This window comes from Oncorhynchus tshawytscha, linkage group LG08, assembly GCF_018296145.1.
Source record: "Oncorhynchus tshawytscha isolate Ot180627B linkage group LG08, Otsh_v2.0, whole genome shotgun sequence".
In the NCBI taxonomy this organism is placed as follows: Eukaryota; Metazoa; Chordata; class Actinopteri; order Salmoniformes; family Salmonidae; genus Oncorhynchus; species Oncorhynchus tshawytscha.
The window spans coordinates 3,945,874-3,971,933 of record NC_056436.1 but is presented as its reverse complement, the minus strand read 5'-3'; the positions used below and the strand labels follow the sequence as shown (position 1 = coordinate 3,971,933).

Below are 26,060 nucleotides of genomic sequence, written 5' to 3'. Positions count from 1 at the left end.
CGTTGTCATGGCGCCCCCACGCAGTGTCAGGGAGGTGAGAATTAATACGTCAATTAATTAACCAATTAATTCTGATTTATTGTCCAATCAAACACTATTTGGAAATCAAAAAAAAAAAAAAAAAAAAAAAAAAAAAAAAAATGCAATTCCCTACAATTTCCGATTGATTTAGTTACAGTATTTGTGATGTTTTGCATGCATATATTTAATAATTAATTCTGTCTTCTGGGGAAAAAAGCTCCTTCTGATAAAAAAAAAAAAAAATCTGTTGAATCTTATGGCGTTTTTACTCCAATATTGCAGTGTAGATGTTACATTTTTACCTGGTAAAGTTGCTGTCTCATAATATGAAAATCACTTGCGGAGTCAGATATAAGATGGTGCTGCAGTGGAGAGTACATACTCCTGATCAATTCTGCTATTTTGTATGTTTTCTTACGGCAAACTTTTTTTTTGTACATAATGTCTCCGCCATCATTTCCTATGACCCGAAAACAGCATCTGGATATCAGAAAAGGGATCACTAACCTCAATTTGTATTAACATTTCTACTTCAACGAAGTCAGCGATTCTGGACGTTTCTGCTTAGCCCGGACCAGGTCCTAATCACCCGGGACTCAAAAAATAACGTGGCGGTATCCTGACGAGACTCCGTCGGTGAACAAATAGAACAGAGGGCATTGGCGGTCTATTGGCAAAAGTGTAGTCACTGGAGAACAAACTGGATGAGCTCCCTTCGAGACTATCCTATCAATCACTGGAGAACAAACTGGATGAGCTCCCTTCGAGACTATCCTATCAATCACTGGAGAACAAACTGGATGAGCTCCCTTCGAGACTATCCTATCAATCACTGGAGAACAAACTGGATGAGCTCCCTTCGAGACTATCCTATCAATCACACTGCTCGCGTGTCAACGAGCCTCTGCGTTGCCAAGGGCTAAAATAGAAGTCCTTTCTATTTCTGACACAGATGGCGCTGCAAGTCCTTCCTCTCCCATCTCCTCATTGGTTTATAGAAGCAGGTACCCACCTGCCATCTCCTCATTGGTTATACCCTTGTGGGTGATTGAAAGACGAACAGTGTTGCCGGTTGTCGTGGTAATACTATGCAAGTTTAGATGCCAATCACCATATAAGTTCAAAGATTGAAAAGCCTGGAAGGAGGAGATGACTAGAAACGATTCGGTTGACCGTTTTAATGTGTGGATTAATTTTCGGAGTAGAGGACCTTGTGCATTTCAGGTAAAATAATAACTCAATGTTTATATCCCAGGACAAATTAGCTAGCAACAGCAAGCTAGCTAAATAGGAAAAATTAGTTAGCAAGTGCAAGTTAAATTGTGCAACTTAACTAGCAACTAACATTGCCGTAAATGTTTACTGCTTTTCGACCTGTCCCCAAATTAATATAATTGGTTCAGAGTTTGTTTTGATATTTTAACCTGCGTGTCGTGATCGCGTTTGGTGTGGGGCGACACAATCAATTTATGCACGATGGTGCACGCGCGCAGCCGGTTTGGGTTCCGTGTTAGTCGTGTATCTCCGTTGGACCCAGGCCTCCGTGAAAAGGATTCCGTTGGGCCTTCTCCCAAATTAAGTGTAAGGCTCTGATTATCACAATGTTCTTCTTTTTAGTTGTAGTTGGCTTCAATGCCTTGTCCCGTAACCTTTAACACCATCCTGTTAATTCTGCTTTACTTTCCCCCTTTCTGGAAGAGTGATCCTCTGAAGAATCAGCCAATCAGCCGTGTCGATGATCCCCAGTGTGGTGACGAGAGCAGTGTGGTCGACGATGGTTTGAATCACCTCGTGTTGATTTTCAGGGTCGTAACCAATGGAGACCTAAGCTGCAGCTTGAGTCCTTCTGGTAAGGGATAGAGGGAAGGATAGAGGGAGGGAGGAAGGAAGGGATAGATGGAGGGAGGGAGGGAACCTGGAGGGATAGGATAGGAGGGAGGAGGAAGGAAGGGATAGATGGAGGGAGGGATAGAGGGAGGGAGGGTTAGGGAGGGGAGGGAGGGAGGGAGGGATTCCGGGAGGGCCTTCTCCCAGGGAGGGAGGGAGGGAGGGAGGGAGGGGAGTTAGAGGGAGGAAGGAAGGAAGGAAGGTGAGGGATAGATGGAGGGAGGGATGATCCCCAGGGAGGGAGAAGGAAGGGGTAGATGGAATCAGGGAGGGAGGGAGGGATAGGAGACCTATAGAGGGAGGGATAGAGGGAAGGATAGATGGAGGGAGGAAGGAAGGAAGGAGGGATAGATGGAGGGAGGAAGGAAGGAAGGGAAGGAAGGAAGGAAGGGAGGGATAGATGGAGGGAGGGATAGAGGGAGGGAGGGAGGAAGGAAGGAAGGGATAGGGAGGGAGGGAGGGAGGGAGGGAGGGATAGGGAGGGATAGAGGGAGGGATGAGGGAGGGATAGATGGAGGGAGGAAGGAAGGAAGGGAGGGATAGATGGATAGAGGGAGGGAGGGAGGGAGGGAGGAAGGAAGGAAGGAAGGAAGGAAGGAAGGAAGGAAGGAAGGAAGGAAGGAAGGGAGGAGGGATAGATGGAGGGAGGGATAGAGGGAGGGATAGAGGGAGGGAGGAAGGAAGGGATAGATGGAGGGAGGGAGGGAGGGATAGATGGAGGGGGAGGGATAGAGGGAGGAAGGAAGGAAGGAAGGAAGGGAGGGATAGATGGAGGGAGGGATAGAGGGAGGGAGGAAGGAAGGAAGGGATAGATGGAGGGAGGGATACAGGGAGGGAGGAAGGAAGAAAGGAAGGGATAGAGGGAGGGATAGACGGAGGGATGGAGGGAGGGAGGGGCAGAGGGATGGAGGAAGGGAGGGAGTATGGCTGCAGCAGAAATCCACCTGCTAATCCCAGGGAACATAATGAGAGGTGCCATTTTGATTCACCTTGTGTTGAGAATCAAAGTTTCCTTTCAGGCATGTAGCTCTCGCCTCAACATGGCTACTTAATGTAAGTATTCTCAAAACAATGAATCTTATTAGAAAACTAAAATCACATTCCTATCTTAAAAATAATTATCATTTTTCATATTGTCGACACCAAGGGATGGATGGAAACTTGACATATTCAGTGTGTACACTTTCCAAATGACAGTATTTTTGTTATACCATTTTTAATGAGATCTCAAAATCGACAGTTTTCCACGTTTTAAATATTTGTTTGAAAGTTCACTCTTTAGATGTTGAGTTTTTGGCTGGCAAAAGTCTCTCTTTAAACAAAGACATTCCGACCCGAATAATGAAGGGAGAAAGTTTCCACCATCTAGAGATTTACAGCAGGGTGTGAATGGTGACCATCCATCAGCTCCGCCTCTACTCTCTGTGGGAGACCTGGCTGTCACCCCCCCATCAGTCTGTTCTGCCCATTCTGATCCTCACAGGACGGTCATGACAGCATGGAGAAGGTGTTATGGTGTGGGGGTGTATTGCTGGTGACACTGTCTGTGATTTATTTATAATTCAAGACACACTTAACCAGCATGGCTACAACAGCATTCTGCAACAATACGCCATCCCATGTGGTTTGGGATTAGTGGGACTATCATTTGTAATTCAACAGGACGATAACCCAAACGGTCTCCAGGCTGTGTAAGGGCTATTTTGTCAAGACGGAGAGTGATGGAGTGCTGCATCAGATCACCTGGCCTCCACAATCCCCGACCTCAACAAAATTGAGATGGTTTGGTATTAGTCGGACCGCAGAGTGAAGGAAAAGCAACGAACAAGTGCTCAGCATATGTGGGAATTCCTTCAAGACTGTTGAAAAAGCATTCCATGTGAAGCTGGTTGAGAGAATGCCAAGATTGTGCAAATCTGTCATCAAGGCAAAGGGTGGCTACTTTGAAGAATCTCAAATATAAAATATTTTTTTGGTTACTATATGATTCCATGTGTTGTTTCTAAGTTTTGATGTCTTCACTATTATTCTACAATGTAGAAAATAGTACAAATAAAGAAAAACACTTGAATAAGTAGGTGTTCTAAAACTTTTGACCGGTAGTATGTGTATATACAGTTGCAGTCTGTAGTTTACATACACCGTAGCCAAATATATTTAAAAACTCAGTTTTTCACAATTCCTGACATTTAATCCTAGTAAGAATTCCCTGTTTTAGGTCAGTTAGGATCACCACTTTATGTTACGAATGTGAAATGTCAGAATAATAGTAGAGAGAATGATTTATTTCAGCATTTATTTCTTTCATCACATTCCCAGTGGGTCAGAAGTTTACATGCACTCAATTAGTATTTGGTAGCATTGCCTTTAAATTGTATAACTTAGGTCAAACGTTTTGGGTAGCCTTCCACAATAAGTTGGGTGAAGTTTGGCCCATTCCTCCTGACAGAGCTGGTGTAACTGAGTCAGGTTTGTTGGCCTCCTTGTTCACACACACTTTTTCAGTTCTGCCCACAAATTGTCTATGGGATTGAGGTCAGGTCTTTGTGATGGCCACTCTAATACCTTGACTTTGTTGTCCTGTCACAAGAATTTCCAATCCCAATGATAATAACTGACAATCAATAGCTCTGACCAATCCCCGAGGTTTGTAAGACCATGGGTATACAGTGCCTTGCGAAAGTATTCGGCCCCCTTGAACTTTGCGACCTTCTGCCACATTTCAGGCTTCAAACATAAAGATATAAAGCTATATTTTTTTGTGAAGAATCAACAACAAGTGGGACACAATCATGAAGTGGAACGACATTTATTGGATATTTCAAACTTTTTTAACAAATCAAAAACTGAAAAATTGGGCGTGCAAAATTATTCAGCCCCCTTAAGTTAATACTTTGTAGCGACACCTTTTGCTGCGATTACAGCTGTAAGTCGCTTGGGGTATGTCTCTATCAGTTTTGCACATCGAGAGACTGAAATTTTTTCCCATTCCTCCTTGCAAAACAGCTCTAGCTCAGTGAGGTTGGATGGAGAGCATTTGTGAACAGCAGTTTTCAGTTCTTTCCACAGATTCTCGATTGGATTCAGGTCTGGACTTTGACTTGGCCATTCTAACACCTGGATATGTTTATTTTTGAACCATTCCATTGTAGATTTTGCTTTATGTTTTGGATCATTGTCTTGTTGGAAGACAAATCTCTGTCCCAGTCTCAGGTCTTTTGCTGACTCCATCAGGTTTTCTTCCAGAATGGTCCTGTATTTGGCTCCATCCATCTTCCCATCAATTTTAACCATCTTCCCTGTCCCTGCTGAAGAAAAGGAGGCCCAAACCATGATGTGCCACCACCATGTTTGACAGTGGGGATGATGTGTTCAGGGTGATGAGCTGTGTTGCTTTTACGCCAAACATAACATTTTGCATTGTTGCCAAAAAGTTCAATTTTGGTTTCATCTGACCAGAGCACCTTCTTCCACATGTTTGGTGTGTCTCCCAGGTGGCTTGTGGCAAACTTTAAACGACACTTTTTATGGATATCTTTAAGAAATGGCTTTCTTCTTGCCACTCTTCCATAAAGGCCAGATTTGTGCAATATACGACTAATTGTTGTCCTATGGACAGAGTCTCCCACCTCAGCTGTAGATCTCTGCAGTTCATCCAGAGTGATCATGGGCCTCTTGGCTGCATCTCTGATCAGTCTTCTCCTTGTATGAGCTGAAAGTTTAGAGGGACGGCCAGGTCTTGGTAGATTTGCAGTGGTCTGATACTCCTTCCATTTCAATATTATCGCTTGCACAGTGCTCCTTGGGATGTTTAAAGCTTGGGAAATCTTTTTGTATCCAAATCCGGCTTTAAACTTCTTCACAACAGTAGCTCGGAACTGCCTGGTGTGTTCCTTGTTCTTCATGATGCTCTCTGCGCTTTTAACGGACCTCTGAGACTATCACAGTGCAGGTGCATTTATACGGAGACTTGATTACACACAGGTGGATTGTATTTATCATCATTAGTCATTTAGGTCAACATTGGATCATTCAGAGATCCTCACTGAACTTCTGGAGAGAGTTTGCTGCACTGAAAGTAAAGGGGCTGAATAATTTTGCACGCCCAATTTTTCAGTTTTTGATTTGTTAAAAAAGTTTGAAATATCCAATAAATGTCATTCCACTTCATGATTGTGTCCCACTTGTTGTTGATTCTTCACAAAAAAATACAGTTTTATATCTTTATGTTTGAAGCCTGAAATGTGGCAAAAGGTCGCAAAGTTCAAGGGGGCCGAATACTTTCGCAAGGCACTGTAATAATAATTAGTCAATGGCTCAGTTTATGAAAAAGTTTAGAACAGTTTATTCAGAGAATGTCCTGAAGTCAAGAATACAAAAACATCAATTTTATAGCTGCACACATACTTCCACACAAACAGTAGGTGAGTTTTATCCTTCTCCACAGTTCTCACCACTGTGTGTCACTACCTAGCGGACATTCCCCCAAGATTAGGGAAACCTTGAGAAGTACTCCCTGTACTCCCTGTCCTCTCCCAAATCTCTGAGGCCTAGCTGACCTGAGACCTTGAGAAGTACTCCCTGTCCTCTCCCAAATCTCTGAGGCCTAGCTGACCTGAGACCTTGAGAAGTACTCCCTGTACTCCCTGTCCTCTCCCAAATCTCTGAGGCCTAGCTGACCTGAGACCTTGAGAAGTACTCCCTGTACTCCCTGTCCTCTCCCAAATCTCTGAGGCCTAGCTGACCTGAGACCTTGAGAAGTACTCCCTGTACTCCCTGTCCTCTCCCAAATCTCTGAGGCCTAGCTGACCTGAGACCTTGAGAAGTACTCCCTGTACTCCCTGTCCTCTCCCGAGTCTTTCACAGGTCGGCTCAGAAGCTGTTTTTCCACTATACAGACACATTGTTTAACCTAATTCTGACTAAAACTACACACTTCATCAGATTATAATTTTCTGAATCTAATCAATTATAAGGTTTCTGAGTGGAATTATTTCATCATTATCTTTTAACATCTAAATTATTTTATCATGTCCTTAAGCCATTTTGCCACAACTTTGGAAGTATGCTTGGGGTCAATGTCCATTTGGAAGACCCATTTGTGACCAAGCTTTAACTTCCTGACTGATGTCTTGAGATGTTGCTTCAATATTTGCACAATTTTCTTCCTCATGCCATTTATTTTGTGAAGTGCACCAGTCCCTCCTGCAGAAAAGCACCCCACAACATGCTGCCACCCCCGTGCTTCACAGTTGGGATGGTGTTTTTTGGGTTGCAAGCCTCACCCTTTATCCTCCAAACATAATGATGGTCAACAAAAAGCAGTTCTATTTTTGTTCCATCAGACCAGAGGACATTTCTCCAAAAAGTACGATATTTGTCCCCATGTGCAGTTGCGAACCGTAGTCTGGCTTTTTTTAATGGCGGTTTTGGAGCAGTGGCTTCTTCCTTGCCGAGCGGCCTTTCAGGTTGTCGATATAGGACTCGTTTTACTGTGAATATAGATACTTTTGTACCCGTTTCCTCCAGCATCTTCACAAGGTCCTTTGCTGTTGTTCTGGGATTGAGTTGCACTTTTCGCACCTAAGTACATTAATCTCTAGGAGACAGAACGCGTTTCCTTCCTGAGCGGTATGACGGCTGCGTGGTCCCATGGTGTTTATACTTGCGTACTATTGTTTGTACAGATGAACGTGGTACATTCAGGCGTTTGGAAATTGCTCCCAATTTTTTTCCCCTGAGGTCTTGGCTAATTTCTTTAGATTTTCCCATGATGTCAAGCAAAGAGGCACTGAGTTTGAAGGTAGGCCTTGAAATACATCCAGAGGTACACCTCCAATTGACTCAAATGATGTCAACTAGCCTATCAGAAGCTTCTAAAGCCATGATATCATTTTCTGGAATTTTCCAAGCTGTTTAAAGGCACAGTCAACTTAGTGTTATGTAAACTTCTGACCCACTGGAATTGTGAAACACTGAATTATAAATGTAATAATCTGTCCGTGACCAATTGTTGGAAAAATGACTTGTGTCATGCACGAAGTAGATGTCCTAAACAACTTGCCAAAACTATAGTTTGTTAACAAGAAATTTGTGGTTGTGGAAAAATGAGTTTGACTCCAACCTAAGTGTACGTAAACTTCCCAACTTCAACTAATATATATATATATATATATTTAAAATCTGTCTTTGGAAAAGGACCCATAGGGTAAGCATTTCACTGTTAAAGACGCTACATTGTCAAGCCATTATCTGCATTGTCCGTGCAGCATTTACAGTGATATGGCCTCTGCATTCATACTTCTGGTGCTTCACGACGCAGCGCAGAGCTGTTGTCAAGGAAGTGGTCAAGGAAGGGAGTTTGTGTTTATACAGGACTTCCCGCCCACACCTACAATCAACCAATTGTGTCAATTCTGGGCGATATGGAACCCTCCGCATTGTTCCAAAATTTGGGAGGCGCACATGGATGCAGTACGGAGCTCAATTTAGCCTCGGCGTTCCCCACCGGAGGCTCCGCAATTTCGTCACACCCGCCCATACAGACCCTCCCCACCACATTTTCGCATCAACCATAAATTGGATTTTAGTCTACACCCTTATTTAAAAAGCATGTGACAAATAACATTTGATTTGAAAGGCCTCACATAAAAGAATTATACAACCCAGAAGCTTGTCGTTTCCACCACCATCAATTTATTAAATCTTTTGTAGCTTAAATTGTTCTGGAAAAAAAAAAATGGAATAAAAACAATGAAATAATTACAAAAAAATGGAAAATAAAAACTTGATCAGATAACAGATCATATTCACAGGCTTGATAAAAAAAATTAAAAAATAATAAAAAGTGTGTCAGATGAGAGTGAGAGAGACATTGTATTCCCTATACGGTGCACTGCTTTTAAACCAGAGCCCTGGGAGGTACGGCTGTAGTATAGATAGAATAGGGTTTCCATTTGTGACACACAAACAGATCAATGTCTCGCTCTACTGCAAAACCACTGGATTCAGAACTACAGTTCGATTTAAAACAAAAGAAGTTCAGGACACCCCGGTCATTTTGTCACAGATAAGGCTGGAAGGACGATTCCCAGATTTCCTGTTTATTACCTTTTAAAAATTCCAAGAGTTTTCCAACCAGGATTTCTGGAAACCGGGTGATTTATAGACCGTCACTGGAATTTTGAAATCCTCTGGGGAGGAGCCACAAATATCCATTACTATAGCTAGACCCATGACTGACCCATCCATATATTACCCACAGCCTGTGGTACCATCATTCATCACTGTGGTCAAATTATCACCTACTAACTACAGTGCTTGTGCAACAAAAAAAAAAGGGAGATCAATCATTTTCATTGAAAAATATAATTTAAAGAGAAAAATTAGGAGATGACACTGTCCAAAGTGATAAAATACAAAATAAAAAAATATTACCAGAAAAAAAAACCAATGACAATGAAAAAGACAGAAAGTTGAATGTAGTTAAGTACTCATGAGTACTATCAAGTACTAACAAGTCCTATCGAGTACTAACAAGTACTCGAGTACTATCAAGTACTAACAAGTCCTATCGAGTACTAACAAGTACTCATGAGTCCTATCGAGTACTAACAAGTACTATTGAGTCCTACCGAGTACTAGACCAGTGCTATTATAGCAAGGAGACTTGAGAGAGCAGAGCTGTAGTAAGCAGAGGCAACCTGGGGTGTAATTCATTCGTGGAACATCGTACCAAACATTTGCTTCAAACGAAAAAAAAAAAAAAAAAAAATTTTGCAAATCGAAAATGAGTTTCTATTGGACAAATTCAGGTAGGTCCCGCCCAGTTTCCGTTCGGTTCCTAGTGAACACACCCTTGGATACCCCTCGACTATCAGCTCCATCACTGCTTCTGCCCACTGGATCCACATTGAATTGTTGCTGCAATGAGGATTGACTATTTACAGTGAGATGCTCAACCGACAAGAAGACAGAATTTCTTTAAAAAGAAGAAGTAAAACAGCTGTCCATTCAAACAAAAACACATCGTCATGGAAATCAGACTCCTGCCGTGAGCTGTGTATACTGTTATATTCTTATTAGATATATGTTATCTATAATACAATTGCTTGTATACACGTTACACATCGACTCATTCTCATTGTAGCTAGCTGGTAGCGTCTGTGCCTCTGGCAAAAAAATTACATACAACTCTTCTGTTAAGATTTCCAAAGCTATTTAAAATATACCTTAATGCATAAAAAATAAAGATTTTGTCATTCTGTCACTTCTGATTTTGAAGTTTTATATGAGAACCTCTGGTCTGGAAGCTCAGTTCTCTTTCAGTACTGCAGTCTTTCTGCCTGCCAGGTGGCCGGGAGAGCAGATCATACTCCAGCCACCTGGGGGCGCTGTGAGCTGGACCAGGAGAGGGAGGCAGCGGGGTAGGGGAAGGAGCCGTAACCCCTACTACAGTCATTATGGTCTCTCCAGAGCTGGGAGGGCTAGTTGGGTCTGAGGCGGAGCTGGTTGGTTGGGGCTTGGTTGAGGCTGACTGGTTGGGGCTGGTTGAGGCTGACTGGTTGGGGCTGGTTGAGGCTGACTGGTTGGGGCTGGTTGAGGCTGACTGGTTGGGGCTGGTTGAGGCTGACTGGTTGGGGCTGGTTGAGGCTGACTGGTTGGGGCTGGTTGAGGCTGACTGGTTGGGGCTGACTGGGAGGCTTGTTGGGGCTGACTGGGAGGCTTGTTGGGGCTGACTGGGAGGCTTGTTGGGGCTAACTGGGGCTCTAGGACTCCACAGGGTTATCATGTCCACCCAAAGAAACTAAACCCACAATATGCCTGGTAAGCAGCAGCACCTGAATAATTCCATCTCTCCATGACCTCTCAGTGCTGCCAGCAGCTTCACCCCAACTTATAGATGCACCCATCCATTGCCCTCCTCCTCCCTCAGGTCCCCCCACAAAGCCAGACCAGGCAGATGGAGAGACAGAGAGAGAGGCTACCTCCTCCTCTCTCCCCAACCTGCACAATCAACAGAACAGCCTCCTTTCCTCTCCTCCCTAGTCCACCTCCACCAGTCCTCCTCCTCCCCAGTCTCTCAGTCTCTAGAGCTGGATCTCAAAGGTTGTGTGGAGCTCGGAGGAGAAGGGGTTAGTGGGCGACGGCGTGGTGTGCTGACGGGACCGATTCTCCAGGGAGGCCCACTTGGCCTCGAAGGGGTCGGCCGCGGGCTGGGGCTGCGAGGGCAGGGGAGGGGCCCGGGAGGACTGAGGGGGCAGGAGGGGAGGGGCCGGGGAGGACTGAGGGGGCAGGAGGGGAGGGGCCCAGCTGTCAGCTCTGCCCCCATTGAAGGCTACACTCCCATTGGGTGGCTGAAGGGGGACAGGCAGGGGCATCGAGGGTTGCTGGTGGGGGTTGTTGTAAGGATCATACTGGGGGATGGGGTACGCCTGGGGCTGGGGGGTTGAACCAAACAAATAGGCTACCATCTGAGAGGAGGTGATGCCCACCACGGGCACACTGGGCTGGGCATAGGGCAGCCCGTTGGACATTGGGTAGGCAGGCTGGCGAGGGGGCAGGGAGGACATGAAGGCCACGGGAGCAACAGATGGCACAGGCATGGGGGCAGAGAAGGGCTGGCCTGTGGGTAGTGTGGTTGAGAATGCCTGGGTTTGGGTGGTGGACAAGGCTGGCGGGTTGGGGGTGAGGAACGGTTGGAAGGGGGGTGTGGACGCGGGCTGCAGAGCGCAGATAGACTTGGTGACCTCCTCGAGCCAGCGGTCAGCCTCGGACGGCGTGCGGCGGTGGGATGGGTGCGATGGGGACGCCGTGGTGGAGGGTGGAGCTACAATCACTGGGGTTGTCCAATCAGCTCCTGTTGGGAGGAAACACCAGAGAATGTTTGGGAGAGACTAATTAGCACAGACTTGTAGATATAATTGTGCATTTACCACTGTGACAACAGATAGAAAGAGCATCATCAATAGATTTGATTGACGACAACAATCATGACGTCGCTACCTTGCTAAACACTCGTCTCATGTCAGACCTGCTGTGGAATCCAGTCTGTCTGTGTTCTGGTGTCTCAGTCCATAGAAACAGAACCAGTCTGTCTGTGTTCTGAAACAGAACCAGTGTCTGTCTGTGTTCTCTGGTGTCTCAGTCCATAGAAACAGAACCAGTCTGTCTGTGTTCTGGTCTGGTGTCTCAGTCCATAGAAACAGAACCAGTCTGTCTGTGTTCTGGTCTGGTGTCTCAGTCCATAGAAACAGAACCAGTCTGTCTGTGTTCTGGTCTGGTGTCTCAGTCCATAGAAACAGAACCAGTCTGTCTGTGTTCTGGTCTGGTGTCTCAGTCCATAGAAACAGAACCAGTCTGTCTGTGTTCTGGTCTCAGTCCATAGAAACAGAACCAGTCTGTCTGTGTTCTGGTCTGTCTCAGTCCATCTCAGTCCATAGAAACAGAACCAGTCTGTCTGTTCTGGTCTGGTGTCTCAGTCCATAGAAACAGAACCAGTCTGTCTGTTCTGGTCTGGTGTCTCAGTCCATAGAAACAGAACCAGTCTGTCTGTGTTCTGGTCTGGTGTCTCAGTCCATAGAAACAGAACCAGTCTGTCTGTGTTCTGGTCTGGTGTCTCAGTCCATAGAAACAGAACCAGTCTGTCTGTGTTCTGGTCTGGTGTCTCAGTCCATAGAAACAGAACCAGTCTGTCTGTGTTCTGGTCTGGTGTCTCAGTCCATAGAAACAGAACCAGTCTGTCTGTGTTCTGGTCTGGTGTCTCAGTCCATAGAAACAGAACCAGTCTGTCTGTGAGGCTTCTATGCTCCAGTCCTTACCTGGGTGTGCGGAGGAAGAGGCAGCTGAGGTATGTTGCCCTGCTTGGCAGTGGGGGCTCGGGGTCTTGGCCCAGGGGTTAGTGTCTCGAGCAGGTAGTGGAGGGGGCAGTGCTGGAGAGTTAGCAGCAACAACAGCAGCAGGAGGGAAGGCAGGACCGGTACCGTTCCCTACAGCAGAGTGAATAGCAAACAGGACAGCAGAGAGAGAGAGGAAATAACAGTGGTATGAGATGGGCAGGTAGACGTGGTGGTATCAGACGGACGTGGTGCTATTAGACGGACGTGGTGCTATTAGACGGACGTGGTGCTATTAGACGGAAGTGGTGCTATTAGAAGACAGGTAGACATGGTGCTATTAGACGGACAGGTAGACATGGTGCTATTAGACGGACGTGGTGCTATTAGACGGACAGGTCGACGTGGTGCTATTAGACGGACAGGTAGGCGTGGTGCTATTAGACGGACGTGGTGCTATTAGACGGACGGTGGGTGCTATTAGACGGCCAGGTAGACGTGGTGCTATTAGACGGACGTGGTGCTATTAGACGGTAGACGTGGTGCTATTAGAGGGACAGGTAGACGTGGTGCTATTAGACGGACAGGTAGACGTGGTGCTATTAGACGGACAGGTAGACGTGGTGCTATTAGACGGACAGGTAGACGTGGTGCTATTAGATGGACAGGTAGACGTGGTGGTATTAGATGGACGTGGTGGTATTAGATGGACGGTGGTGGTATTAGATGGCCAGGTAGACGTGGTGGTATTAGATGGCCAGGTAGACGTGGTGCTATTAGATGGCCAGGTAGACGTGGTGCTATTAGACGGACAGGTAGACGTGGTGCTATTAGACGGCCAGGTAGACGTGGTGCTATTAGATGGCCAGGTAGACGTGGTGGTATTAGATGGACGTGGTGGTATTAGATGGACGTGGTGGTATTAGATGGTGGTGGTATTAGATGGACAGGTAGACGTGGTGGTATTAGACGGCCAGGTAGACGTGGTGCTATTAGACAGGTAGGTGGTGGTATTAGACAGTGGTGCTATTAGACGGCCAGGTAGACGTGGTGCTATTAGACGGCCAGGTAGACGTGGTGCTATTAGACGGACAGGTAGACGTGGTGGTATTAGAGGGACAGGTAGACGTGGTGGTATTAGATGGGTAGACGTGGTGGTATTAGATGGGTAGAGCTTAGACGTAGGTGGTATTAGACGGACAGGTAGACGTGGTGGTATTAGATGGACGTGGTGGTATTAGATGGCCAGGTAGACGTGGTGGTATTAGATGGCCAGGTAGACGTGGTGCTATTAGACGGCCAGGTAGACGTGGTGGTATTAGACGGCCAGGTAGACGTGGTGCTATTAGACGGACAGGTAGACGTGGTGCTATTAGATGGACATGGTGGTATTAGATGGACAGGTAGACGTGGTGGTATTAGATGGACGTGGTGGTATTAGATGGACGTGGTGGTATTAGATGGTCAGGTAGACGTGGTAGTATGAGAAGGGACAGGTAGACGTGGTGGTATTAGAGGGACAGGTAGACGTGGTGGTATTAGAGGGACAGGTAGATGTGGTGCTATTAGACGGACAGGTAGACGTGGTGCTATTAGATGGACATGGTGGTATTAGATGGACGTGGTGGTATTAGATGGACAGGTAGACGTGGTAGTATGAGAAGGGCAGGTGCTAGACGTGGTGGTATTAGATGGCCAGGTAGACGTGGTGCTATGATTAAGGGCAGGTAGACGTGGTGCTATTAGATGGCCAGGTAGACGTGGTGGTATTAGATGGCCAGGTAGACGTGGTGGTATTAGAGGGACAGGTAGACGTGGTGGTATTAGAGGGACAGGTAGACGTGGTGGTATTAGAGGGACAGGTAGACGTGGTGGTATTAGAGGGACAGGTAGATGTGGTGGTATTAGAGGGACAGGTAGACGTGGTGGTATTAGAGGGACAGGTAGACGTGGTGGTATTAGAGGGACAGGTAGACGTGGTGGTATTAGATGGCCAGGTAGACGTGGTGGTATTAGAGGGACAGGTAGACGTGGTGGTATTAGGGACAGGTATTAGAGGGACAGGTAGACGTGGTGGTATTAGAGGGACAGGTAGACGTGGTGGTATTAGAGGGACAGGTAGACGTGGTGGTATTAGAGGGACAGGTAGATGTGGTGGTATTAGAGGGACAGGTAGACGTGGTGGTATTAGACGGCCAGGTAGACGTGGTGCTATTAGAGGCCAGGTAGACGTGGTGCTATTAGATGGACAGGTAGACGTGGTGCTATTAGATGGACGTGGTGGTATTAGATGGTCAGGTAGACGTGGTAGTATGAGAAGGGCAGGTAGACGTGGTGGTATTAGACGGCCAGGTAGACGTGGTGCTATTAGAAGGACGGCCAGGTAGACGTGGTGCTATTAGACGGCCAGGTAGACGTGGTGCTATTAGACGGCCAGGTAGACGTGGTGCTATTAGACGGCCAGGTAGACGTGGTGCTATTAGACGGGTAGACAGGTAGACGTGGTGCTATTAGACGGCCAGGTAGGTGGTATTATTAAACGGCCAGGTAGACGTGGTGTATTAGAGGGACAGGTAGGTACGTGGTGCTATTAGAGGGACAGGTAGACGTGGTGGTATTAGAGGGACAGGTAGACGTGGTGGTATTAGAGGGACAGGTAGACGTGGTGGTATTAGAGGGACAGGTAGACGTGGTGGTATTAGAGGGACAGGTAGACGTGGTGGTATTAGAGGGACAGGTAGACGTGGTGGTATTAGAGGGACAGGTAGACGTGGTGGTATTAGATGGACAGGTAGACGTGGTGGTATTAGATGGCCAGGTAGGACGTGGTGGTGCTTAGATGGCCAGGTAGACGTGGTGCTATTAGACGGCCAGGTAGACGTGGTGCTATTAGACGGACAGGTAGACGTGGTGCTATTAGACGGACAGGTAGACGTGGTGGTATTAGAGGGACAGGTAGACGTGGTGGTATTAGAGGGACAGGTAGACGTGGTGGTATTAGATGGACAGGTAGATGTGGTGGTATTAGATGGACGTGGTGGTATTAGAGGGACAGGTAGACGTGGTGGTATTAGAGGGACAGGTAGACGTGGTGGTATTAGAGGGACAGGTAGACGTGGTGGTATTAGAGGGACAGGTAGACGTGGTGGTATTAGATGGACAGGTAGACGTGGTGGTATTAGATGGACAGGTAGACGTGGTGGTATTAGAGGGACAGGTAGACGTGGTGGTATTAGAGGGACAGGTAGACGTGGTGGTATTAGAGGGACCGGTAGACGTGGTGGTATTAGATGGACGTGGTGGTATTAGATAGACGTGGTGGTATTAGATGGCGTTTAGGTTTTTGTTTCTTCTACATTCAGTTTTGTATAAAAATAAAATATTTCTGGTTATTGAAAATATATTTCACAGCAGGTTTAGATGACATAATGATTCTCTACACATAGCTTGTTTTGCCATAAACTGAAATTTTAGCAACATGAAAATGGTGTGATTTCTGCATCATGGTTCCTTCAATAGAAACGCTGACATTTACGGACAGACAGTGTGACACACAGACCAAGTGTCACAAGCACACACAGACCAAGTGTCACAAGCACACACAGACCGAGTGTCACAAGCACACACAGACCATCAGTGTCACAAGCACACACAGACCGAGTGTCACAAGCACACACAGACCAAGTGTCACAAGCACACACAGACCAAGTGTCACAAGCACACACACAGTAGTAGTGTAATTTTGTGTAGCAACAGATGAATCTGTCAGTGTAGTTACCTGGCTGAGCACCTGGGGGCACTACAGGTGACTGTGGGGAGGAAGCTGGTCGGGGCATGGGGGCCTGGGAGAAGGGGTCTTCAGGAGGCCCACTGAATGCTGAGGCGATCTGGGTACACAACGAGCTGATGCTGTCCCCCTCTCCCTCCATCTCCGGGACTGGAACACAAGAAAATAACATTTAAATTTTTTACCTGACCGTGTTTTACCTGACCGTGTTTTAAACATACTAGGGTTGTTGGCATTTCATCCAGACTGTATTTAAATGTTTAGCTGATTAATTAGTCATGTCAAACATAACAATAATAATGTGGTAGGTGTTTCTATTTGTCCCATTTCACACAATGTTTGAATTAGAAATTGTGTTTTGTTGCGCAACCCAAATGCCTGAGACACATCATGGCCTTCACTGGAGCAATTAAAAGTTAAGAGTCCGTGCCCACTCCAGCCCCATCGGCTCCGGGATTCAAACCAGCAACCTTTTGGTTAAATGGCCAAGTGCTCTAACGTCTCGATCACACCGCCGACATTGCGTTTTGGTACACCAGACAAACATTAATTTCCAATGTACCTTGCAGCGTTGCGTTGCAGTGGGTTCTGTGTGGTTGTATGCGTAGACTTGACAGAAATAGTAGCAGAAGGGGAACGTTTAAGCGTTGTTGGACACATACCCACTAAAAAATGTGGGATGACATCATGAACAAGATGGCGTCGAAGAACATGGCTGACGGTTTACAATCTACCAACCAATTGTGCAATTGTTCGTTTTTTTTCTTTTTTTAAACCACATTTTTACCAGCATGTCACATGCACAACCAGAGAAAAAAAATCTATCCTAGACCACCTTTACTCCACATACAGAGACGCGTACAAAGCTCTCCTTCCCCCTCCATTTGGCAAATCTGACCATAATTATATCCTCCTGATTTCGGCTTACAAGCAAAAACTAAAGCAGGAAGTACCAGTGACTCGCTCAATTATGGAGGTGGTCAGATGACTCAGATGCTACGCTACACGACAAGACTGTGTTTTACTAGCACAGACTGGAATATGTTCCGAGATTCATCCAATGGCATTGAGGAGTATCCCACCTCAGTCATTGGCTGCAACAGTAAATGCATCAACGACGACATCCCTACAGTGACTGTACGTACATATCCCAACCAGAAGCAATGGATTACAGGCAACATCCGCATCGAGCTAAAGGCTAGAGCTGCCGCTTTCAAGGAGCGGGACACTAATCCAGACGCTTATAAGAAATCCCGCTATGCCCTCAGACGAACCATCAAACAAGCAAAGCGTCAATACAGGGTTAAGATTGAATCCTCCTACACCGACTCGGACAACAACAGTGCTAGGCCTGATCACCGACAATGATGGGACGGCCTATAGGGAGGAGGTCAGAGAACTGGCAGTTTGGTGCCAGGACAACAACCTATCCCTCAACGTAAGCAAGACAAAGGAGCTGATCTGGACTACAGGAAAAAGGAGTACCGAGCACGACCACATTAACATCGACGGGGCTGTAGTGGAGCAGGTTGAGAGCTTCAAGTTCCTTGGTATCCACTTCACCAACGAACTGTCATGGTCCAAACACACCAAGACAGTCGTGAAGGGGGCACGACAAAACCTTTTCCCCCTCAGGAGACTGAAAAGATTTGGCATGGGTCCCCAGATCCTCAAAAAGTTGTACAGCTGCACTATCAAGAGCATCCTGACCGGTTGCATCACTGCTTGGTATGGCAACCGCTCGGCATCCAACCGTAAGGCGCTACAGAGGGTAGTGCGAACGGCCCAGTACATCACTGGGGCCAAGCTTCCTGCCATCCAGGACCTATATAATAGGCGGTATCAGAGGAAAGACCATAAAATTGTCAGAGACTCCAGTCACCTACCGCACGGCAAGCGGTACCGGAGCACCAAGTCTAGGACCAAAAGGCTCCTCAACAGCTTCTACCCCCAAGCCGTAACACTGCTGAACAATTAATCAAATGGCCCCCGGACAATTTACATTGACAACGCCCTCCCTTTTTGTACACTGCTGCTACTCGCTGTTTATTATCTATGCATAGTCACTTCACCCCCATCTACATGTACAGATTAACTCAACTAACCTCAACTAACCCCCGCACATTGACTCGGTACCGGTACTCCCTGTATATAGCCTCGTTATTGTTATTGTGTTACTTTTTATTATAACCATGTGTATGTGACAAATACAATTGTATTTTTTATTTTAGTAGTACTTGGTAAATATTTTCTTAACTCTTCTTGAACTGTTGGTTAAGGACTTGTTCGTAAGCGTTTCACTGTAAGGTCTACACTTGTTGTATTTGTCGCATGTGACTAATAAAGTTTGATTTGATTTTACTACAGAATTTCATAACGCAGCATTAATGGAATGACGCTGTCTGATGGGAGGCGGTAACCTGGAGGCTACCTGCTACATGGAACAATGCCTATATAAAAGGGGGCAGTACCTGTGTTCTTCAAGGGGAAGTCAGACTTCCTCTGCATGGTAGAGGGCAGATCGTTCATCCTGAGGGACAGCTGCCGTTTAAAGGGAGAGGAGTTGTTGTTGAGGGCAGGGAACCCTCTGAAGGAACCCTGTCTGGCCAGGGCCTCCACTGGAGCGTGTCTGCGGGGGATAACCTGGAGGCCCAGGGTGCTCTCCATGCCCAGGGGAGGGGAGGAGGAGGGGGACCCTGGTAGAGGGGCCACAGCCTGGTTCACCACACCCACACTGGGACCCGAGGAGAGAGGCATTGCGGACTTGACATCACTCTCCGCTGTGGGAAGAGGAAGAATGTAAAGGTGACAAAATTAGATCCATCATGTAGACCAGGGGTCGGCAACAGGCCCCAAAACTTAATTTCAGTTTTTGGTAAAAAAAGACAGTAAAAATCCCCATGTATTCAGCTAAAAATGAGGGAAAAATAGAAAATGTTTAATTAGTCCCACGAATAAAAAAAAGAGATATGTGATCACGTCTGAACGTACTCAAGGTGTACATTTTTTTTAAATTTTCAAATAAAATCTATTTTTTGGCTTAGTTGTTATTTGCAGTGTACAAATTAATAGAATTATGTTCAAGCTCCCTGACCATCTGCTCCAACAGTGAAATCTAGTTGCCTGCCCCTGATGTAGACGCTGGGAAACGATAAGTACACACACACACACACACACACACACACACACACCTTTCTTGTCCTGCAACTGCCTCATGACCTCTTCTCGCTCCGCGGCTTCCGTCGCCGTGGTAACTCGGAACGAGCCCTCCCTGGTGAAGGTGGTTCTGTTGGCGTCAAAGGTTGCTGTGACACCACACTCCTTCTCTCTCTTCTGTTTCCTCTCCAGACAGGCAGCGAAGGCACAGCCCACTGCGTGGCTCAGACGCTCTCCCTTAACACCACGTTAGCACCACGTTAGGTTAAGGGTTATGGACTGGTTTAGAGGTTAGGGTAACAGGTTAGGGTCTGGTTTAGAGGTTAGGGTAACAGGTTAGGGTCTGGTTTAGAGGTTAGGGTAACAGGTTAGGGTCTGGTTTAGGGGTTAGGGTAACAGGTTAGGGCCTGGTTTAGGGGTGAGGGTAACAGGTTAGGGTCTGGTTTAGGGGTGAGGGTAACAGGTTAGGGTCTGGTTTAGGGGTGAGGGTAACAGGTTAGGGTCTTAGGGTCTGGTTTAGGGGTGAGGGTAACAGGTTAGGGTCTGGTTTTAGGGGTGAGGGTAACAGGTTAGGGTCTGGTTTAGGGGTGGTTAGGGTAACAGGTGGGGTTTTTAGGGGTGAGGGTAACAGGTTAGGGTCTGGTTTAGGGGTGAGGGTAACAGGTTAGGGTAACAGGTTAGGGTCTGGTTTAGGGGTGAGGGTAACAGGTTAGGGTCTGGTTTAGGGTTGAGGGTAACAGGTTAGGGTCTGGTTTAGGGTAACAGGTTAGGGTCTGGTTTAGGGGTGAGGGTAACAGGTTAGGGCCTGGTTTAGGCGTGAGGGTAACAGGTTAGGGCCTGGTTTAGGGGTGAGGGTAACAGGTTAGGGCCTGGTTTAGGGGTGAGGATAACAGGTTAGGGCCTGGTTTAGGGGTGAGGATAACAGGTTAGGGTCTGGTTTAGGGTTGAGGGTAACAGGTTAGGGTCTGGTTTAGGGTTTAGGGTAACAGGTTAGGGTAACAGGTTAGGGCCTGGTTTAGGGGTGAGGGTAACAGGTTAGGGTCTGGTTTAGGGTTGAGGGTAACAGGTTGGGGCCTGGTTTAGGGGTGAGGGTAACAGGTTAGGGTAACAGGTTAGGGCAACAGGTTAGGGCAACAGGTTAGGGCAACAGGTTAGGGCAACAGGTTAGGGTAACAGGTTAGGGTAACAGGTTAGGGTAACAGGTTAGGGTAACAGGTTAGGGTAACAGGTTAGGGTAACAGGTTAGGGTCTGGTTTAGGGGTTAGGGTAACAGGTTAGGGCCTGGTTTAGGGGTGAGGGTAACAGGTTAGGGCCTGGTTTAGGGGTGAGGGTAACAGGTTAGGGTCTGGTTTAGGGGTGAGGGTAACAGGTTAGGGCCTGGTTTAGGGGTGAGGGTAACAGGTTAGGGTCTGGTTTAGGGGTGAGGGTAACAGGTTAGGGCCTGGTTTAGGGGTGAGGGTAACAGGTTAGGGCCTGGTTTAGGGGTGAGGGTAACAGGTTAGGGCCTGGTTTAGGGGTGAGGGTAACAGGTTAGGGCCTGGTTTAGGGGTGAGGGTAACAGGTTAGGGTCTGGTTTAGGGTAACAGGTTAGGGCCTGGTTTAGGGGTGAGGGTAACAGGTTAGGGCCTGGTTTAGGGGTAAGGGTAACAGGTTAGGGTCTGGTTTAGGGGTGAGGGTAACAGGTTAGGGTCTGGTTTAGGGGTGAGGGTAACAGGTTAGGGTAACAGGTTAGGGCCTGGTTTAGGGGTAAGGGTAACAGGTTAGGGCCTGGTTTAGGGGTAAGGGTAACAGGTTAGGGCCTGGTTTAGGGGTGAGGGTAACAGGTTAGGGCCTGGTTTAGGGGTGAGGGTAACAGGTGAGGGTAACAGGTTAGGGCCTGGTTTAGGGGTGAGGGTAACAAGTTAGGGCCTGGTTTAGGGGTGAGGGTAACAGGTTAGGGTAACAGGTTAGGGCCTGGTTTAGGGGTGAGGGTAACAGGTTAGGGTAACAGGTTAGGGCCTGGTTTAGGGGTGAGGGTAACAGGTTAGGGTCTTACCGAGTCCTTGATAGCCATGAAGCAGTGGCAGATCCAGCGTCTCGTCGTTCCATCTCTACAGATGTAGGAGAACGCTCTCTCAAAGTTCCTGTCCGGAGCGCAGAACGATACTTTCTCTATTGTCTGGTCTAGGATCAGGTCCTACAGAGACATTACCACATTACAACATCACCATCCCATTACAACATCACCACATTATCACAACATCATCCCATTACAGCATCATCCCATTACAGCATCATCCCATTACATCACCACATCATCACATTACAACATTATCATTACACTGACTATTTCAGCATTACCTAAGGGGTGTATTCATTAGTTAGAAACCAGTTATTCTAAACAAAAAAATGTTTTTCTACGAAAACTAGATATTTTATCAGACAAATTCAGATAAGTCCTTCCCTGTTCCGTTGTGTCTGGTTCCTAGTGAAGAAACGTCCGGTTTTACAGAGAGGACACATTACCCTGACTAACACAATACCCTGACTGTCATTACAACATGATCAAACACATCCTGTCCAGATGTCCTATCAATGTAAAGGAACATAGATAGGACATGTGAGTGATGTTACAAGTATCAGCAGGGTGTATGGACACAAGTATCATCAGGGTGTATGGAGACAAGTATCATCAGGGTGTATGGAGACAAGTATCATCAGGGTGTATGGACACAAGTATCAGCAGGGTGTATGGACACAAGTATCATCAGGATGTATGGACACAAGTATCAGCAGGATGTATGGCTACAAGTATCAGCAGGGTGTATGGACACAAGTATCATCAGGATGTATGGACACAAGTATCATCAGGATGTATGGACACAAGTATATCAGGGTGTATGGACACAAGTATCATCAGGATATATGGACACAAGTATCAGCAGGATGTATGGCTACAAGTATCAGCAGGGTGTATGGACACAAGTATCATCAGGATGTATGGAGACAAGTATCATCAGGGTGTATGGAGACAAGTATCATCAGGGTGTATGGACACAAGTATCAGCAGGGTGTATGGACACAAGTATCATCAGGATGTATGGACACAAGTATCAGCAGGATGTATGGCTACAAGTATCAGCAGGGTGTATGGACACAAGTATCATCAGGATGTATGGAGACAAGTATTATCAGGGTGTATGGAGACAAGTATCATCAGGATGTATGGCTACAAGTATCAGCAGGATGTATGGACACAAGCATCATCAGGATGTATGGCAACAAGTATCATCAGGATGTATGGAGACAAGTATCATCAGGGTGTATGGCTACAAGTATCAGCAGGATGTATGGACACAAGTATCATCAGGATGTATGGACACAAGTATCATCAGGGTGTATGGCTACAAGTATCAGCAGGATGTATGGATACAAGTATCAGGGTGTATGGACATAAGTATCAGCAGGGTGTATGGATACAAGTATCATCAGGATGTATGGACACAAGTATCATCAGGATGTATGGAGACAAGTATCATCAGGATGTATGGAGACAAGTATCATCAGGATGTATGGCTACAAGTATCATCAGGATGTATGGACACAAGTATCATCAGGATGTATGGACACAAGTATCATCAGGATGTATGGACACAAGTATCATCAGGATGTATGGATACAAGTATCATCAGGATGTATGGACACAAGTATCATCAGGATGTATGGACACAAGTATCAGCAGGCTGTATGGACACAAGTATCATAAGGATGTATGGACACAAGTATCAGCAGGGTGTATGGCTACAAGTATCAGCAGGATGTATGGACACAAGTATCATCAGGATGTATGGACACAAGTATCATCAGGATGTATGGCTACAAGTATCATCAGGATGTATGGCTACAAGTATCATCAGGATGTATGGCTACAAGTATCATCAGGATGTATGGCTACAAGTATCATCAGGATGTATGGCTACAAGTATCATCAGGATGTATGGCTACAAGTATCATCAGGATGTATGGCTACAAGTATCATCAGGATGTATGGCTACAAGTATCATCAGGATGTATGGCTACAAGTATCATCAGGATGTATGGCTACAAGTATCATCAGGATGTATGGCTACAAGTATCATCAGGATGTATGGCCACAAGTATCATCAGGATGTATGGCCACAAGTATCATCAGGATGTATGGACACAAGTATCATCAGGATGTATGGCTACAAGTGTCATCAGGATGTATGGCTACAAGTATCATAAGGATGTATGGCTGCAAGTATCATAAGGATGTATGGCTACAAGTATCATAAGGGTGTATGGCTACAAGTATCATAAGGATGTATGGACACAAGTATCATAAGGATGTATGGCTACAAGTATCATAAGGATGTATGGAGTGTTAGTTACTTCATAATGCTTCTGGCTTGACACAATTAGTCTCCATGTAATATTGGCTTCATCCAGCAGGTGGAAGCAGATCCCACAGTTGAATAGGGACATGCCGTGCTCATGGTCCATCAAGGAATTTTCTATAGCAGGTGTATTGAAGTATATAACCAGCTACAAAAAAAGAGGAACGTTTGGGTCGACCAAAACGTTACTAGCTCATAAGTTGTTTTGTTTTTTAAAGTGAAACTTTTGCAAGTCAATGGGGGTGTAAGAATTTCCTCTTTTGAGAAAGCCAAACTTCCACAAAGCATTTCCTCTGGCTGAGGTTTAACACGTTGTGGCAGTCACGAATTTTAGTCAGCAGGTGATTGTCAAGACAATAACTGGTCGGTCTCACGGCAATTAACATAAACACATTTAGAATCTCCTGGCTTCCAGACCTTTTAATTAGCATAAACACATTTAGAATCTCCTGGCTTCCAGACCTTTTAATTAGCATAAACACATTTAGAATCTCCTGGCTTCCAGACCTTTTAATTAGCATAAACACATTTAGAATCTCCTGGCTTCCAGACCTTTTAATTAACATAAACACATTTAGAATCTCCTGGCTTCCAGACCTTTTAATTAACATAAACACATTTAGAATCTCCTGGCTTCCAGACCTTTTAATTAACATAAACACATTTAGAATCTCCTGGCTTCCAGACCTTTTAATTAGCATAAACACATTTAGAATCTCCTGGCTTCCAGACCTTTTAATTAACATAAACACATTTAGAATCTCCTGGCTTCCAGACCTTTGGAACATCTAAATTTTTAACAAGTCTTAATAAATCCATGTAATATATCCTACACCTTCACAATAAATCCATTATTTATTTTATACAGGTCTAAAGAAACATGATATGAAGAAAATGTAGTCTATTTCAGAAGAACAGAATAGCATACTCTGAGTTGTCCTTATGTTAGGGTCCTGATCTGGCTGTGACATATGGCTGTGGGCTACACTAGTTCATTTAACAGACAAGATCTGCTTAGAATTCCGTGGCATTATTTTATATTATAGTATGATTTGAGGGAGTGTGCACATGGGGCTATTCTGTGCTGAGTGGTTAAGTACTCCTAGATGCTTCATTTAGAGTTATTAATGTAACTTCACTTGTTCTATAAACGTTGGGCTATATGTTTGGATTTTTAATACATTCTAAGGCTCCACGATGAGACTAATGATGATTTGAAAAAAGTTGCGTGAAATGCATGAGCTCTGCTTTGTTTTTGTTTTTGTGCAGGCTGTACACACTTCATCAGTCTCTCACTCATAATTTGACAAGCACTTGATAATGCCGCAAATTTCCCGGCGGCATCCCCTTTGTGTGGCTGTAATGCACCCTAAAAAAATCCATGCCTTTTCCTGGGCCAGTGGTCACTGTACCCTTCTACCTGAGTGCTGCCTGCTCCGAAGCACCTCTCATCTCACTCGGCTCTCCATCACGTGATCTGGTCATTCTCACAGGCTACAAGTGAAGACAAACACATCTCAACTGTGCCCATGTAGGTTTGTATTGTTAATTGATTAATTAATTAGGGTTAATTGTTCTGAGGGGAGGGGCTAGCCCTACTACAAAAGGAGCCTCTCTCCAGTCTCTAAGGGGGATTTTTTGGATTGAGCTGTGGATGGGGCAGCATTGTTGTTAAGCTGTCCCATAAGGTAGACGTTGATGGCAGTACTGTTATTTTCTGTTCCGGAATCACTTGTAAATAAACACCTTTGCACAGAAGAACTTTTGCGGTTCCGCCATCTTTTTATTTTTATAGAGGTTAGGTTATCCAGTTTAGCCATCTGGCCTACTCTACGTGACATATGGTGACATATGACATATGGACCCGAGCTAAGGGAATTGGGTTGGCTTTATAGTGCCTGTCCCAAATGGCTCATTAATGCATATGGGCATATTGAAAGATATTGTCAGTAATGATGTAATGTTGTAAATGTTATG

General features: G+C 45.8%; 1 protein-coding gene across 3 annotated transcripts in view; it reads right to left on the bottom strand.

Annotated features, from left to right (window-relative positions):
• Positions 1–8,584: 8,584 nt before the first annotated feature.
• Positions 8,585–26,060, bottom strand: part of LOC112255833 (protein numb homolog) — a 90,145-nt gene continuing 72,669 nt past the window's right edge. For all 3 annotated transcript variants that reach the window (XM_042325087.1, XM_042325090.1, XM_042325088.1), the window contains 6 exons: positions 21,722–21,862; positions 19,722–19,923; positions 19,002–19,310; positions 16,522–16,680; positions 12,729–12,896; positions 8,585–11,767 (listed from right to left, as the gene is read on the bottom strand). In XM_042325087.1, coding sequence (XP_042181021.1) covers positions 10,998–11,767; positions 12,729–12,896; positions 16,522–16,680; positions 19,002–19,310; positions 19,722–19,923; positions 21,722–21,862 — 1,749 coding nt within the window. In that variant the 3' untranslated portion in view covers positions 8,585–10,997. The remainder of the gene's footprint in view (positions 11,768–12,728; positions 12,897–16,521; positions 16,681–19,001; positions 19,311–19,721; positions 19,924–21,721; positions 21,863–26,060) is intronic.